We start from the raw sequence: 12,825 nt of genomic DNA on the forward strand, positions 1-12,825 counted from the left end.
AGGGAAGAGCTCAATAAAATTCAAACTACATTGCCTATGACCTTAAACTGAGTACGCAATAAAATCCAGTGTTGAAGATCAATGTTTATCTTTTGCTAGCAGGTATATATTGGTAGCTATAGGTTTCCAGTTTTTTTTTTGTTATTCCCTAATCACAACCACATTTTAGTCAATGCATTCAAAACAAGAGATGTTTGTAAAACCCCTACCCCCTCCGCCCCCCCCCAACTGAAATTTTTCTAAGTCCAAAAGGGCATAGCTCTGTCAAAAATGGCGAGATCATACCCAAAACAGAACTTGACCTAGATATTTATCTGATAAATCTATATACTAAATTTCATTTCAGTATGTGTAACTTCTAAGAAGAAATTGCAAATAACTGGAATTTTTCTAAGTCCAAGGGGCATAACTCTGTCCAAAATGGTGCAATCGTACCCAAAACAGAACTTGACCAAGATATTCATCTGATATATCTGCATACCAAATTTCATTTAAGTACGTGCAACGGTTGTGAAGAAAATGAACGGAAACTAGTGGACCGACCGACAGACAAAAAGTAAAGCAATATGCCCTGCCTTCTTCGAAAGGGGGGGGGGGCATAAAAAAAATAATCAATTCTAACATATGTACATACATGGAACTTTTCCATTAACTGTAATCTGGTTATAATAGCTGGAATTCTTGAAGAAAATCTCATGAATTTGAATTTCATTCCAAAAGAAAAATGATATGAAAATATTGAAAGGAAAGGAAGGGGAGACAATTTATATTATAACAAAGGGCAGTTACTCTTGGTGAGGTAATATTTGGAATTCATGAGATTTTCCAGGTCATCTCTGAACAGATCAGAAGAATCACAAGTGCAATATTTGAGATTGTTTAACCATTTTAGATATATTTTCATGCGAAGCACAATCCCCTTCCTTTCAAAATAGATCCTAAATTAAAAAAAAATGGAGAAAAATAAAACAAAGAATACAAGCATTCAAGGAACCTGTCCAAAGAACCTGACAAACTCTCATTTGGAGAAAAATAAATTAAAGAATACTAGCATTGGAGGAATCTTAACAAAAAACCAGGCAAACCCTCATTTGGAGGAAAATAAAACCAAGAATACCAGCATGGAGGAACCTTACCAAAAACCCAGCCACTCATGGTGAGGAAAATAAAACCAAGAATATCAGCATTTGAGGAACCTCACCAAAAGACCAGGCAAACCCTCATTTGGATGAAAATAAAACCAAAAATACTAGTTTTGGAGGAACCGTACCAAAAGACCAGGCAAACTCTCATTTGGAGGGAAATAAAAACCAAGAATGCCAGCATAAGAGGAACCTTACCAAAAGATCAGGAAATGTCTCATTTGGAGGAAAATAAAACCAAGAATACCAGCATTGGAGGAACCTTTCCAGAAGACCTGGTAAACTCTCATTTGGAGGAAAATAAAACCAAGAATACCAGCATTGGAGGAACCTTTCCAGAAGACCTGGTAAACTCTCATTTGGAGGAAAATAAAACCAAGAATACCAGCATTGGAGGAACCTTTCCATAAGACCTGGTAAACTCTCATTTGGAGGAAAATAAAACCAAGAATACCAGCATTGGAGGAACCTTTCCAGAAGACCTGGTAAACGCTCATTTGGAGGAAAATAAAACCATGAATACCAGCACAGGAGCATCGTCGGAAACCCACGGGTGATCTAGTCTTTACTTATCACCCGTGGGCAAACTCGCCGAAAAATCGTCGTATGTAATAAATCTGCATTGGTCATTTGATTGGCCGATTCACAGAGTCGCGATGCCAAACAACAAAATACAGTTCACGTTACCAAATTCAATAATTGATATCGAGTAGAGACGACTATAAAGGGTTGGAGTGGACATATGCATGTTCGGCATTGCCAAAACATGAAAAACTCATTCCGTAGTGAACACAGATGATAAATCCACTCACCGGTGCATTTTGCAGTTAGAAAGAGGTACTCCTATAAAATATCTGACGGATATCAATGTCAGTGACCTGTACGAATTGACTTTCATAGTTTTAAATCAAACTTTGCACTGGAGTATCAACACTCAACTTGAGTTCACTCCAAAAAGGGAAGAAGAAGAAGAAGTTTTAACGAGCGTCAAAATATTTACCATAAATAGCAAAGTAATAAACGTATTTTTCAAAAATGAAGATTTCCAATTTTCTGATTGGTTGACTAGAAAAACAAATTAGCATATTTTACGGCGATATTTCAGCGAGTTTGCCCACGGGTGATAAGTAAAAACGAGATAACCCGTGGGTTTCCGACGATGGCACTGGAGGAACCTTACCAAAGAACCAGGCAAACCTTCATTTCGATTAGGAAAAAACCAAGAAGACTTGGTAAACTCTCATATTAAAGAAAATACAACCAAGAATAATAGCTTTGGAGGAGCCTTAGCAAAAGACCAGGCAAACCCCCATGTTGAAAAAAATAAAACCAAGAATACCAGCATTAGAGAAACCTTACCAGAAGACCTGGTAAACTCTCATTTAGAGGAAAATAAAACAAAGAGCACCAACATTGGAGGAACCTTACCAAAAGACCAGGCAAATTCTCATTTGGAGGAAAATAAAACCAAGAATACAAGCATTCGAGGAATCTTAACCAAGGAACTGGCAAACTGTCATATTGAGGAAAATAAAACCAAGAGTATCAGCATTGGAGGAAACTTACCAAAAGATCAGGCAAACTCTCATTTGGAGGTAAATAAAACCAAGAATTCTAGTACTGGAGGAATCTTACTTACAGACCAGGCAAACTATATATCAAGGAAAAAGTGGATGATAAACCAAATACCAAGGAGAAAGTGGATGATAAACCATATGACAAGGAGGAAATGGATGATAAACCAGGTATCAAGGAGGAAGTGGATGATCAACCAGATATCAAGGAAGAAGTGGATGATAAACCAGATACTAAGGAGGAAGTGGATGATAAACTATATACCAAGAAGGAAGTGGTTGATAAACCATATAACAAAGAGGAAATGGATGATAAACCAGATATCAAGGAGGAATTGGATGATAAACCATATACCAAGAAAGCAGTGGATGATAAACCAGATATGAAGGAGGGAGTGGATGATAAACCACATACCAAGAAGGAAGTGGATGATAAACCAGATATGAAGGAGGGAGTGGATGATAAACCATATAACAAGGAGGAAGTGGATGATAAACCAGATATCAAGGAGGAAATGGATGATAAACCAGATATCAAGGAGGAAGTGGATAATAAACAAGATATCAAGGAGGAATTTGATGATAAACCATATGCCAAGAAGGAAGTGGATGATAAACCAGATATCAAGGAGAAAGTAGATGATAAACCAGATACTAAGGAGGAAGTGGATGATAAACCATATACCAAGGAGGAAGTGGATGATAAACCATATATCAAGGAGGAAGTGGATGATAAACCATATATCAAGAAGGGAGTGGATGATAAACCATATACCAAGGAGGATGCGTATGCAAAACCAGATAACAAGGAGGGCATTGAGGATTAACCAGATTCTAAGGAGGAAGTGGATGATAAACCAGATATCAAGGAGGAAGTGGATGATAAACCATATATCAAGAAGGAAGTGGATGATAAACCAGATATAAAGGAGGAAGTGGAGGATAAACCATATAACAAGGAGGAAGTGGATGATAAATCAGATATCAAGGAGGAAATGGATGATAAACCTGATATCAAGAAGGAAGTGGATGATAAACCAGATATCAAGGAGGAATTGGATGATAAACCATATATCGAGAAGGAAGTGGATGATAAACCAGATATCAAGGAGGAAGTGGATGATAAACCATATAACAAGGAGGAAGTGGATGATAAACAATATAACAAAGAGGAAGTGGATGATAAACCAGATATCAAGGAGGAAGTGGATGATAAACCATATACCAAGGAGGGAGTGGATGATAAACCATATACCAAGGAGGAAGTGGATGATAAACCAGATATCAAGGAGGAAGTGGATGATAAACCAGATATCAAGGAGGAAGTGGATGATAAACCAGATATCAAGGAGGAAGTGGATGATAAACCAGATATCAAGGAGGAAATGGATGATAAACTAGATATCAAGGTGGAGGTAGATGATAAACGAGATATCAAGGTGGAAGTGGATGATAAACCAGGTATCAAGGAGGAAGTGGATGATAAACCAGGTATCAAGGAGGAAGTGGATACATACTGACTTAACTTTTCTTTCATTAGTGTTTAGCTTTATTTGTCCATGTGACCTTGATAAACCAGATATCAAGGAGGAAGTGGATGATAAACCAGATATCAAGGTGGAAGTAGATGATAAACCAGATACCAAGGAGGAAGTGGATAAACCAGATATGTGAACAGTGCAATACAAGGACCGCTGTGGATAAGAAAATAACATCTCTGCACATAAAGAATGAATGTATTGATATAAATAAACCAGGGAAATGCACTTTGATGATGAATAATAATTATGATGGCAAAAGACTTTACATTCATTTACATGCTTTAAATGTTTTTTTTATAATAATAATTTTTGAAAATTATTAAAATAAGTTTGATTATTTTTTTCATAAAATACTTTCAGCTTTTGAATAAGGAAGATGATAAGAATGGTGATGAAGATGATGATGATAGCTTGTTTGGACCAAGGAAGCTATTATGCTTTGGCATAGATTATTTTAAGGCATAGCAAATGCATAATGCCAATTTTAGAGGTATTGGACATTGAAAAAATAGACTTAATCTCTCTCTCTCTACTTATTCCAAGACCAAGACCAATCTAGATAGTCAACTTTTTCTGAAATTTCACAATTTGGTGACTTTTTATGATAACTTTCATCTACTTGACAAAAAAAAAAAGAAACATCTATGGCAGAATTACAAAAAATATGGAAAAAATGTGATAATTTGGTGCTTTTCCAACAATTTTCCATAGGGTCTAATAGTAAAATTTGACTTTTCCAACAATTTCCCATAGGGTCTAATAGTAAAATTTGACAACTTTTGAGATGGACTCCTAAGAAATCGGAATGTAAACATTCGATATTTTACTCTTAAAACAATAAATTAATATAACAGTAAAAATTAATTAACTAAAAATTATCAAAATACTTAGGGAAGAAATAATAAGACTCAGCCTCGTTAAGAAAGAACATTTTTCTCACAAAAATAAAATTCATAACAGAAAAATATGTAGAAAAGCATCAATGATTAGATCCTTTGTAAAATCTTCCATGCAGTAATGAGGCAAATCTGGATTGGATCGACATGTACTAGTATGACAAATAAAGTTCTGTTTAAAAATTATCAGACATTTTGAAGACCAATCTATATTTCAATTGATATGTGTGCATCAACTCTATTGTTGACTACAGGAAGAATAGATAAATTGACTGCAAATATTTTCTAAGCAAAGATGGAAAGACTAAAATATCTTTATAAACATGAAGGAAATACAATTACATAAATTCAATAGGTCCAAGGGCCTTTACAATCATTTGAGTATAATACAAAATATAATGGATCCAAAGAAGTTTAACATAAACTGACAGATGAATCTATGAAGCCCAAACCAAGAGGAAAAGGTTGACAAGGGCTCAGCAATATAATGAGTCAGGAGAGCTGAAGGATCATGAACACATCAAATAAACACGGACAGGTCCTCATGCAAGGAAATAAAACCTTTTCCATAGGAACTAGCAAGAGTTGCAGCAAACTCTTCTCTTAAATAATAGTTACTACATTCTCTTATTTAAGATCTTTAGAGTTTTCCAACAAAACAGCTTAAAAAAATACATAATAAAAACATGTTCATATATTTTTATTGTAATGGTACAAGATTCAAATAACATATATTGTATCCATCTCATTAAGAAATCTGCCAACAGTAATTATATGTATTATAAAAACAAAATTCAAGGGAAGTAACCAGGTTACAACCTAATGTCAGAATTTTAAGTTGACTACTCAATAAAATTCAGTATTAAAGATAATATATTTACGTTTTGCCTCAACAAAATCCAGTGATTAAAGATAAGTTTTTTATGTTTTGCAGGCATGTATTGGTAGCAATTGGTTTCTAGTTATTTTTGCTATTCCCTAATCACAACCACATTTAAGTCAATGCATTCATAACATTTGTAGAAAAAAAAATCAAGAACAATCAGTTCAAAGATTATGTACATGAACTTTTAAATTCAATGGTCTTCTAGATATAAAAGCTGGAATTTCTGTAGATAATTTCATAAATTTGAATTTCACTCCTAAAGAAAAATGATATGACAATATTGCAAGGAAAGGAAGGGGAGACAATTTATATCATAATAAGGGCAGTAACTCTTGCTGAGGTAATATTTGGAATTTATGAGATTTTCCAGGTGGTCTCTGAACAGATCAGAAAGAATCACAAGTGCAATATTTGAGATTGTTTAACCATTTTTGAAATATTTTCATGCTAAGCACAATCCCCCCTTCCAAAGATCATCCTTGATTAAACAATTTTCAGAGAAAACAGCAAAATGCACTTTTTCTTTAAAAACAAAAACAAGATTTCGGCCATAATGAAGAATTGCCAGTATTTCTAGACTACTTCCAACAAGCCTCAATTGAAAAATAAATACCTTTTTTTCATGTAGCATAAACAATACTTGCAAAATTCTTTGGCACATTAACTCCTGTGAGTATTAACAATATTTGCAATAAATGGTAGTCTTATCCCCATTTAATATCTATATAAATTGTACAATTCAGAAAAAAAAAAAAGATTCAAAGTGAACAAGGCATAAGTTATGGTTGTGTGGACAAAACAATGTGTAGATCACAGGCAAAATTAAACTAAAATTTTGTTTCAATTAAGTCAGTCTGTCCTCTTTAAACAACTAATTGCATGAAAGAATGAGATTAAACCATCTCTTTTAACAAATAGATCATTATTTCATAAATACTATTCATAAGTCCCTATTTTCATTTGACTGAAAACAACAAAAAGATTGCTCTTATTTGTTGAAAGAAATCTACAGTAAAACTTTTTGTTCCCTTGGATATTAAGTTTACAAAAACAGAAATTTCTTTGTTTAAAATAAATTTGTCAAAAATGATTCTAACTTGTATGTTTCTAAGGGAAATCCTGCAATTTATTAAAACCATGAAAATATTTTAAGAATGGAGAATACATTTATGCATGTCTTGAAAAATAAATATGATAGGTTACACAGTATTTTTACAAGTACCTTTACAATAACCCAAAAATCTCCAGTGACATTCATCCAAATCTAAAATTCTTTAAAACTAAACCATATAGTATCAATAAATTCTTTAATCTGGTAATAAATGTAAGAAAATATTTTTTTTGTGGAAATGTTTACAAATATATTCAACAAATATTCAGAACAGATTATCTCCATTTTACTATGACACACTTTCTTGTGTTGAGCACTCTTGAGAAGTCACAGTGCGTTCGTTATTGGGATTGTTTAACTCCCCGTTAGGTAAACTTGAGGAGAGTCCATTGCCTGAGTCACTATTTATCCCCGCCTTTGCACCGGTCCCGTTACTTTGTAAAGGATTTGATAAAGCACCATTTTCTGAGTGACCTAACTCTGTATCACAGTCATTGTTGAACTCTGAACTTTGAACTTTGCTGGGAGAACAGATTGGGGACAAAGTTTCGATGCACTGATCTGTCCCCGAGATTTGTCCATTCTTCGAGAGTTCCTCTAGGGACTTTGTAGTGCTTTTCTCGGGGGATGAACTGTCAAAAAGGGATGAAGTTAAGACACTGACTGGGGACTTGCCTTCGATGATGTCGGACAATGTTCGGTTTAAGGTGTCGGGATTTTCTAAGTCTTCGTCATTTTCATCGTCACTTTCACTCAAAGAACCATTGCGATATGGTGGTCTTGATACTGAGGAATTATGGGATAGCCTCAGCTGGAGTACCTGGAGGAAAAAAAATACAAAAATAATTAAGTTTAATTTGCTAAGAACAAGAATCTTTCAAAGAAGAACCGTTTTCTTTAGATTAACCTGTCAAGAAGTTACTTATTGTTGCTTTAAATAAAATCTTTAAAATGTTAACACTAATTTTCAAGGAAGTGTTGGTAGAAAAACAATCCATGCATGTTGTAAAGTTAAAGTAAGACAATGCTTGATAATAAAAGAAAATGTGTACTAAAACCGAAACTTGAGAAATTTAAATCAATTTATTTTTTGAGAAAATAAGAAAGAACCACAGTGAATAGACATATAAATCAAATTTGAACTATGGATTTATATTCATGGTTATATAATACAATATAAAGGATAATACATGTATATATATCTGAAGCCACAGATTACATTTACATGGGTAATGTTAAACTGTTTTTCAGGGTTTATTGAGGAAAGTATTAGGTACATGAAGGGATGAAACATTTGAAAGGTAACACTGTTTATGGCTCTTTTTTAACTTTACCATATTAGAAACCTACAAGTTCACTGTAGAAAATAGAACAAGCAATGAACAAAATACCAATACTGTGTACCAATTTTGACTCCCTTTTTATCCATCAAAGCTGATTAATATATACTAAAGCTGAACAAGAGAGACATAAATGCAGTGTGATCAAACAGGAATTTTAAAGACAGTTTCACTAAAGCCAAAGCAAAATATTTCACACATACAACAGCCAAACTGTCTCATAAAAGTAAGACAATTTTTAGAGGATTCATCTCCCTTATATATTGAACCTGAAATTGGTTGTCTAACATTCACTATAGCTCTGTAACAACCTGTAGTCTTTAGCTTGAAAGAGTTTTATGGTCTGTTTAACAAAACTCAAAAGAATAATATAACAATCAAAGATTAGAAACATGATAAACAATTGCTCTTAAAAAAAAAAAAACACACACACCGAAAACAAACAAACAAAATTTAAAACAAACTAATAAAATCAATTGGAAAATGCATGCAAAATTCCCAACTATTTCTAAATAAAATTGAATTAGTAAAACATTCACAAACTTCAGTTAAAATGTTACATATCAAACCTCCATTTTCATCTTTAAGCCTTAAACGGAAAATATTTTAACCCAATTTAACTTAAATAAACCGTTTTGAAGCAGGATGACATTAAATGCAGTACAGAAAGGTCAAAGGTGAAAAGGTTAGGACACCCACACACTAGGGTCACTGAGTGCAGAAGAGCCACATGCATCAATCAGACATACTTCATCTTGTAGATCATAGATTCGATTGGCCAAGTCCTGGCTTCCATCTTTCGCATCCAATCGATCAGCCGTGAGAAGTTCCTCCTTCTGCAAATTTTATTTCATTTGAAAATTAAGATTTTGGGTAACCACAGAAATACATTCAAATGAAATTTTGTGATCGCAATAAGTTGAAAAGACCGCTATATCTGCCTTTAAATAAGATCATCATAACATATTATGTAGTGTATAGTACCTGGATTTCAAGTTCCGCTATCTTTCGCTTGAGTTCTGCCAAAGTCTGGTCTTGCTCAGCCTCTCTGATTTTGGTCATCACAGACTCTTCTTTTCTCTACAAGACAATGAAGACATGTATGCTTTCTCATTTAATGTTTCTTATCAATCGCATTTTGTATATGTCAAATAATTTTATTTATGTACCACATCTATCTGATTATGCACCTGAGATGGAATTGTGACAAGTCAAACCTTAATATTCTAATCTATCACAATCTTTTGCACATTTCTTGATATCAAATACGAAATTTAAACCAAACCATAATGCCAAGAAACATAATGTATGAATTTAAACCAAATCCTAATGCTGACAATAATCACATATTTTTACCTGTGCCTCTAAGTTGTCCATTTTCCTACACATTTCTTTGATCTGGTTCCTGAGGTCCTTCTCCTGAGCCTCCTGTAGTTCTATCTGAGACTTCAGTGACTTGTTCTCCTCGTCCATTCTCCGGATCTGATTCGTGCAGATATGGTTCTGAAAAAAAGGATAAAATAATACAACCAATCAAATTATTCGAATTTAATATGTACATTAATTTTGTTTAGGATACCAATCACTCTTAATCATATGGAATAAGTTTTTGATAAATTTCATCTCTTATTAAGACAAAAATTTTTCCTCTCATATCTATTATCCATGTAAGTTTCTTCTCTGTATTCTTTGCTCTTTGGTCTCTCAGACCTATTTTTATTACTCTTTTCCTACCTGTGTTTCAAATTCCATGACTTTCTGCTTGGCCTCCTTCAGTTCTGATAAGCTCGCTGCCTCCCGAATTTTGACAGACATCACTTCCTCCTGAAGTTGCCGAATCTCGTGCTTGTTACTATTTTTATCTTTTGGGGAGGACGGGTCCTGATTGGACTTGATGAGGTAATCCTGAAACACCACATTGAAAATGCGTAAAAAACAAATTCTAGATTGGTTCTTCTCAAATTTCCTTTATTTAAAATTTTGCATAAGTCAAATAAATCATGAAAAACGTGATATAAAGTAGCTGTAATTACCATTAAAACTGGAAACAAATAAGGTAGGGGTATAAATTGTTTTGATTTATCAAGATAAATAATTAAAAGAGATGAGTTACCTCCCATTGTGACTCTAGATCGTAGACTTTGTGTTTCATTTCCTTCAGAGAGAGATTAGCCTCGGCCTCCCTCAGTTTGACTGCTATAAGTTCCTCTTGTAGATGTTGGACATCATTGCTGGGAGCCTTCTGTAGCTGTATGTTTGTCTACAAAATAAAATATATGTCAACATTCGATCATGATGCATATCGACTTAACAATGTGGTTTTGTACAGTGCATCTTCTTAGTCATTTTACAGTACCTAATGCCTTCTTTTTTTCCTTGCTAAAGATCCCATCAAAGTAAGAAATACAGTGAAACACACTCATATTATAATGAAATGCCAAGGATAGACGATTTTGCTTTGTTATAAACATAATTCATTATATCCTTTATGCTTAGAATATATTCTAAATTATATCATGGGTAATAAAAATCCCTTTGCTGTAAGCATCAATTCCTTATAAGCGTGTTCGCTATCAAATGTTAAAGATACAATTTTTAAAATATCTTTTTTTATGTAAACATGTAGATCACACTTACATCCTCTAATTCTTTGATTTTAGTTCGGAGCTCCTTGACCAGTGACTCTGTGTCCGCGTCCTTCAGTCGTAGAGCGATGACCTCTTCCTGAAGATGAGTGATCACGTTCTGAGCCTCATCTTCATCTAACGAGGAGGCTGAGGTGATACTGCTGGTCTGAAAGGAAAGGTGCATGTTTTATAATTATGTACATAGAGAAATGTTTACCAATATCACGTTAATTTTTTCATCCACTGTATCAAATTACATTATTTATATCTGAAATACTGTTTGATGGGTTTTACACACACCAACAATTACCAAAGTTAGTAACTGTTTATTGTCCATTTACTTCCCATATAATGTAGAGAGAATATAGAAAGACACAACAATCATAGGTTTAAAAGTCCCTGTGTTTGAATGTAAAAATTTCTACCAAATAAATACTTTGACTTTTATAATCTGAATTGAAATTCGAAGTACCTTACAATTTTTAAATGATTTTACAAAATGATCATGATATCAAGTAATTGCAATGTGCAAGGAATAATGCATAAAAGATTGAGAAGGAAACTATTGCACAGATATTGATTTTTCTTAGATATATGCAATATTCACCTCCAGATGTAAATATATAAACATACAGTATGTAGGACTGTCGTGCAAGACATTCTGAATACAGTGCAACAGGACAATTAAGATATATACTTGTATTATAAGACTTACAACTAAATTCATCTTCAACAGAATGAAAAAGGTTATGATGTTAATGTCTATTAAATAAATATTTCTTGAAAGTATCATACTCATAATATCATATCTTTACACTGAAATTCCATTTAACATGAAGATGCGTTAACTTGATTGATGCAAAAAAAAATATAAATATATTTTGTTTACACTAGTAAGGATGCACGTTACACAGAATTTTCACTAATCAGTACTAACCCTATCCTTGATATCCCCTATAAGTGTATTGGCCTCCTCGAGTTTCCGTGACGTATCTAGGAGCTTCTGTTTGGTTGTGGACAGATTATTTTTCAGGGCGTACGTTTCTTCAGCTTCCTGTGCTCTGGTTACTTGGTACTGAATTAGTCTATCAGCTAACGAGGCCGATTCCTGTCCAAATCAAGTTGTCAGTTCTCAATAGTTTTTTTTATGATATAAGTAATAGGATCAATATTTGCGATCAGTGCATATGAGAACAATATTTTTAGAGCTTGAATATGAACATGAATGCAAATACATCTTTTCCATTAAATCAATCTGTAATGTGAAAAGTTCCATTTTTCAAATAAATTTTCCAGCTCTCACCTTTTCTAGGGCATCAATTCGTTGACGAAGAAGTCTATTTTCTGTTCTTAATCTCTGAAAAATAGACAACATTTTACAAATTAAATGTATGTGTCCACACTTACATGACTAGAATCAATAAATTATGCACTAGCCTTCATATTGAATGTTAGAGATTGCATAGATAGCCCCTAATCTTTATATTTGAAATTTTAAAAAATCTTTGTATTCACAAACAGAGATTCTAATTTTTTTTACCCTTAATTCTATCTGGTCTTCATTCTCTTTGCTTTTCAGTGCTGTGTATTCTTTCTCTATTCTGAAAAGAGAAAATGATACAAGGGAAATAAATTATAATTAATTGAATACTCATTTTTCATAATTTAAAGACATTTTTTTCTTGAGTAAGATCACCATTACTTGTTT

General features: G+C 33.4%; 2 protein-coding genes across 8 annotated transcripts in view; one reads left to right on the forward strand and one right to left on the reverse strand.

The window, feature by feature from the left end:
• Nucleotides 1–2,301: 2,301 nt before the first annotated feature.
• Nucleotides 2,302–4,390, forward strand: LOC134256198 (titin homolog). The gene is made up of 5 exons (XM_062738847.1): nt 2,302–2,374; nt 2,529–2,719; nt 2,806–3,529; nt 3,578–4,207; nt 4,257–4,390. The coding sequence occupies exons 1-5, from the start codon at nt 2,302–2,304 to the stop codon at nt 4,388–4,390; spliced, it is 1,752 nt and encodes a 583-aa protein (XP_062594831.1).
• A 1,446-nt stretch (nt 4,391–5,836) lies between these two features.
• LOC134256163 (ecotropic viral integration site 5 ortholog-like) overlaps nt 5,837–12,825 on the reverse strand; it is a 32,064-nt gene continuing 25,075 nt past the window's right edge. For 6 of the 7 annotated variants that reach the window (XM_062738786.1, XM_062738783.1, XM_062738785.1 and 3 more), the window contains 10 exons: nt 12,658–12,718; nt 12,421–12,474; nt 12,055–12,225; nt 11,128–11,283; nt 10,604–10,750; nt 10,225–10,395; nt 9,847–9,993; nt 9,475–9,570; nt 9,240–9,326; nt 5,837–7,970 (listed from right to left, as the gene is read on the reverse strand). In XM_062738786.1, the coding sequence (XP_062594770.1) occupies nt 7,440–7,970; nt 9,240–9,326; nt 9,475–9,570; nt 9,847–9,993; nt 10,225–10,395; nt 10,604–10,750; nt 11,128–11,283; nt 12,055–12,225; nt 12,421–12,474; nt 12,658–12,718 (1,621 nt within the window). In that variant the 3' untranslated portion in view covers nt 5,837–7,439. Of the gene's footprint in view, nt 7,971–9,189; nt 9,327–9,474; nt 9,571–9,846; nt 9,994–10,224; nt 10,396–10,603; nt 10,751–11,127; nt 11,284–12,054; nt 12,226–12,420; nt 12,475–12,657; nt 12,719–12,825 lie in introns of all 7 variants that reach the window. The other variant, XM_062738790.1, reaches the window with a different exon arrangement.

This window comes from Saccostrea cucullata, unplaced genomic scaffold (assembly GCF_032062105.1).
Source record: "Saccostrea cucullata isolate Sc308-1 unplaced genomic scaffold, CSIRO_AGI_Scuc_v1 ctg204, whole genome shotgun sequence".
In the NCBI taxonomy this organism is placed as follows: Eukaryota; Metazoa; Mollusca; class Bivalvia; order Ostreida; family Ostreidae; genus Saccostrea; species Saccostrea cuccullata.

Coding starts and splice junctions, on each gene's coding strand:
- LOC134256198 (XM_062738847.1), top strand. CDS start 2,302: ATGGCACTGGAGGAACCTTACCAAAGAACCAGGCAAACCTTCATTTCG. Junction 2,375..2,528: donor GAAAAAACCAAGAAGACTTG/GTAAACTCTCAT, acceptor ACTCTCATTTAG/AGGAAAATAAAACAAAGAGC. Junction 2,720..2,805: donor GAAACTTACCAAAAGATCAG/GCAAACTCTCAT, acceptor CTATATATCAAG/GAAAAAGTGGATGATAAACC.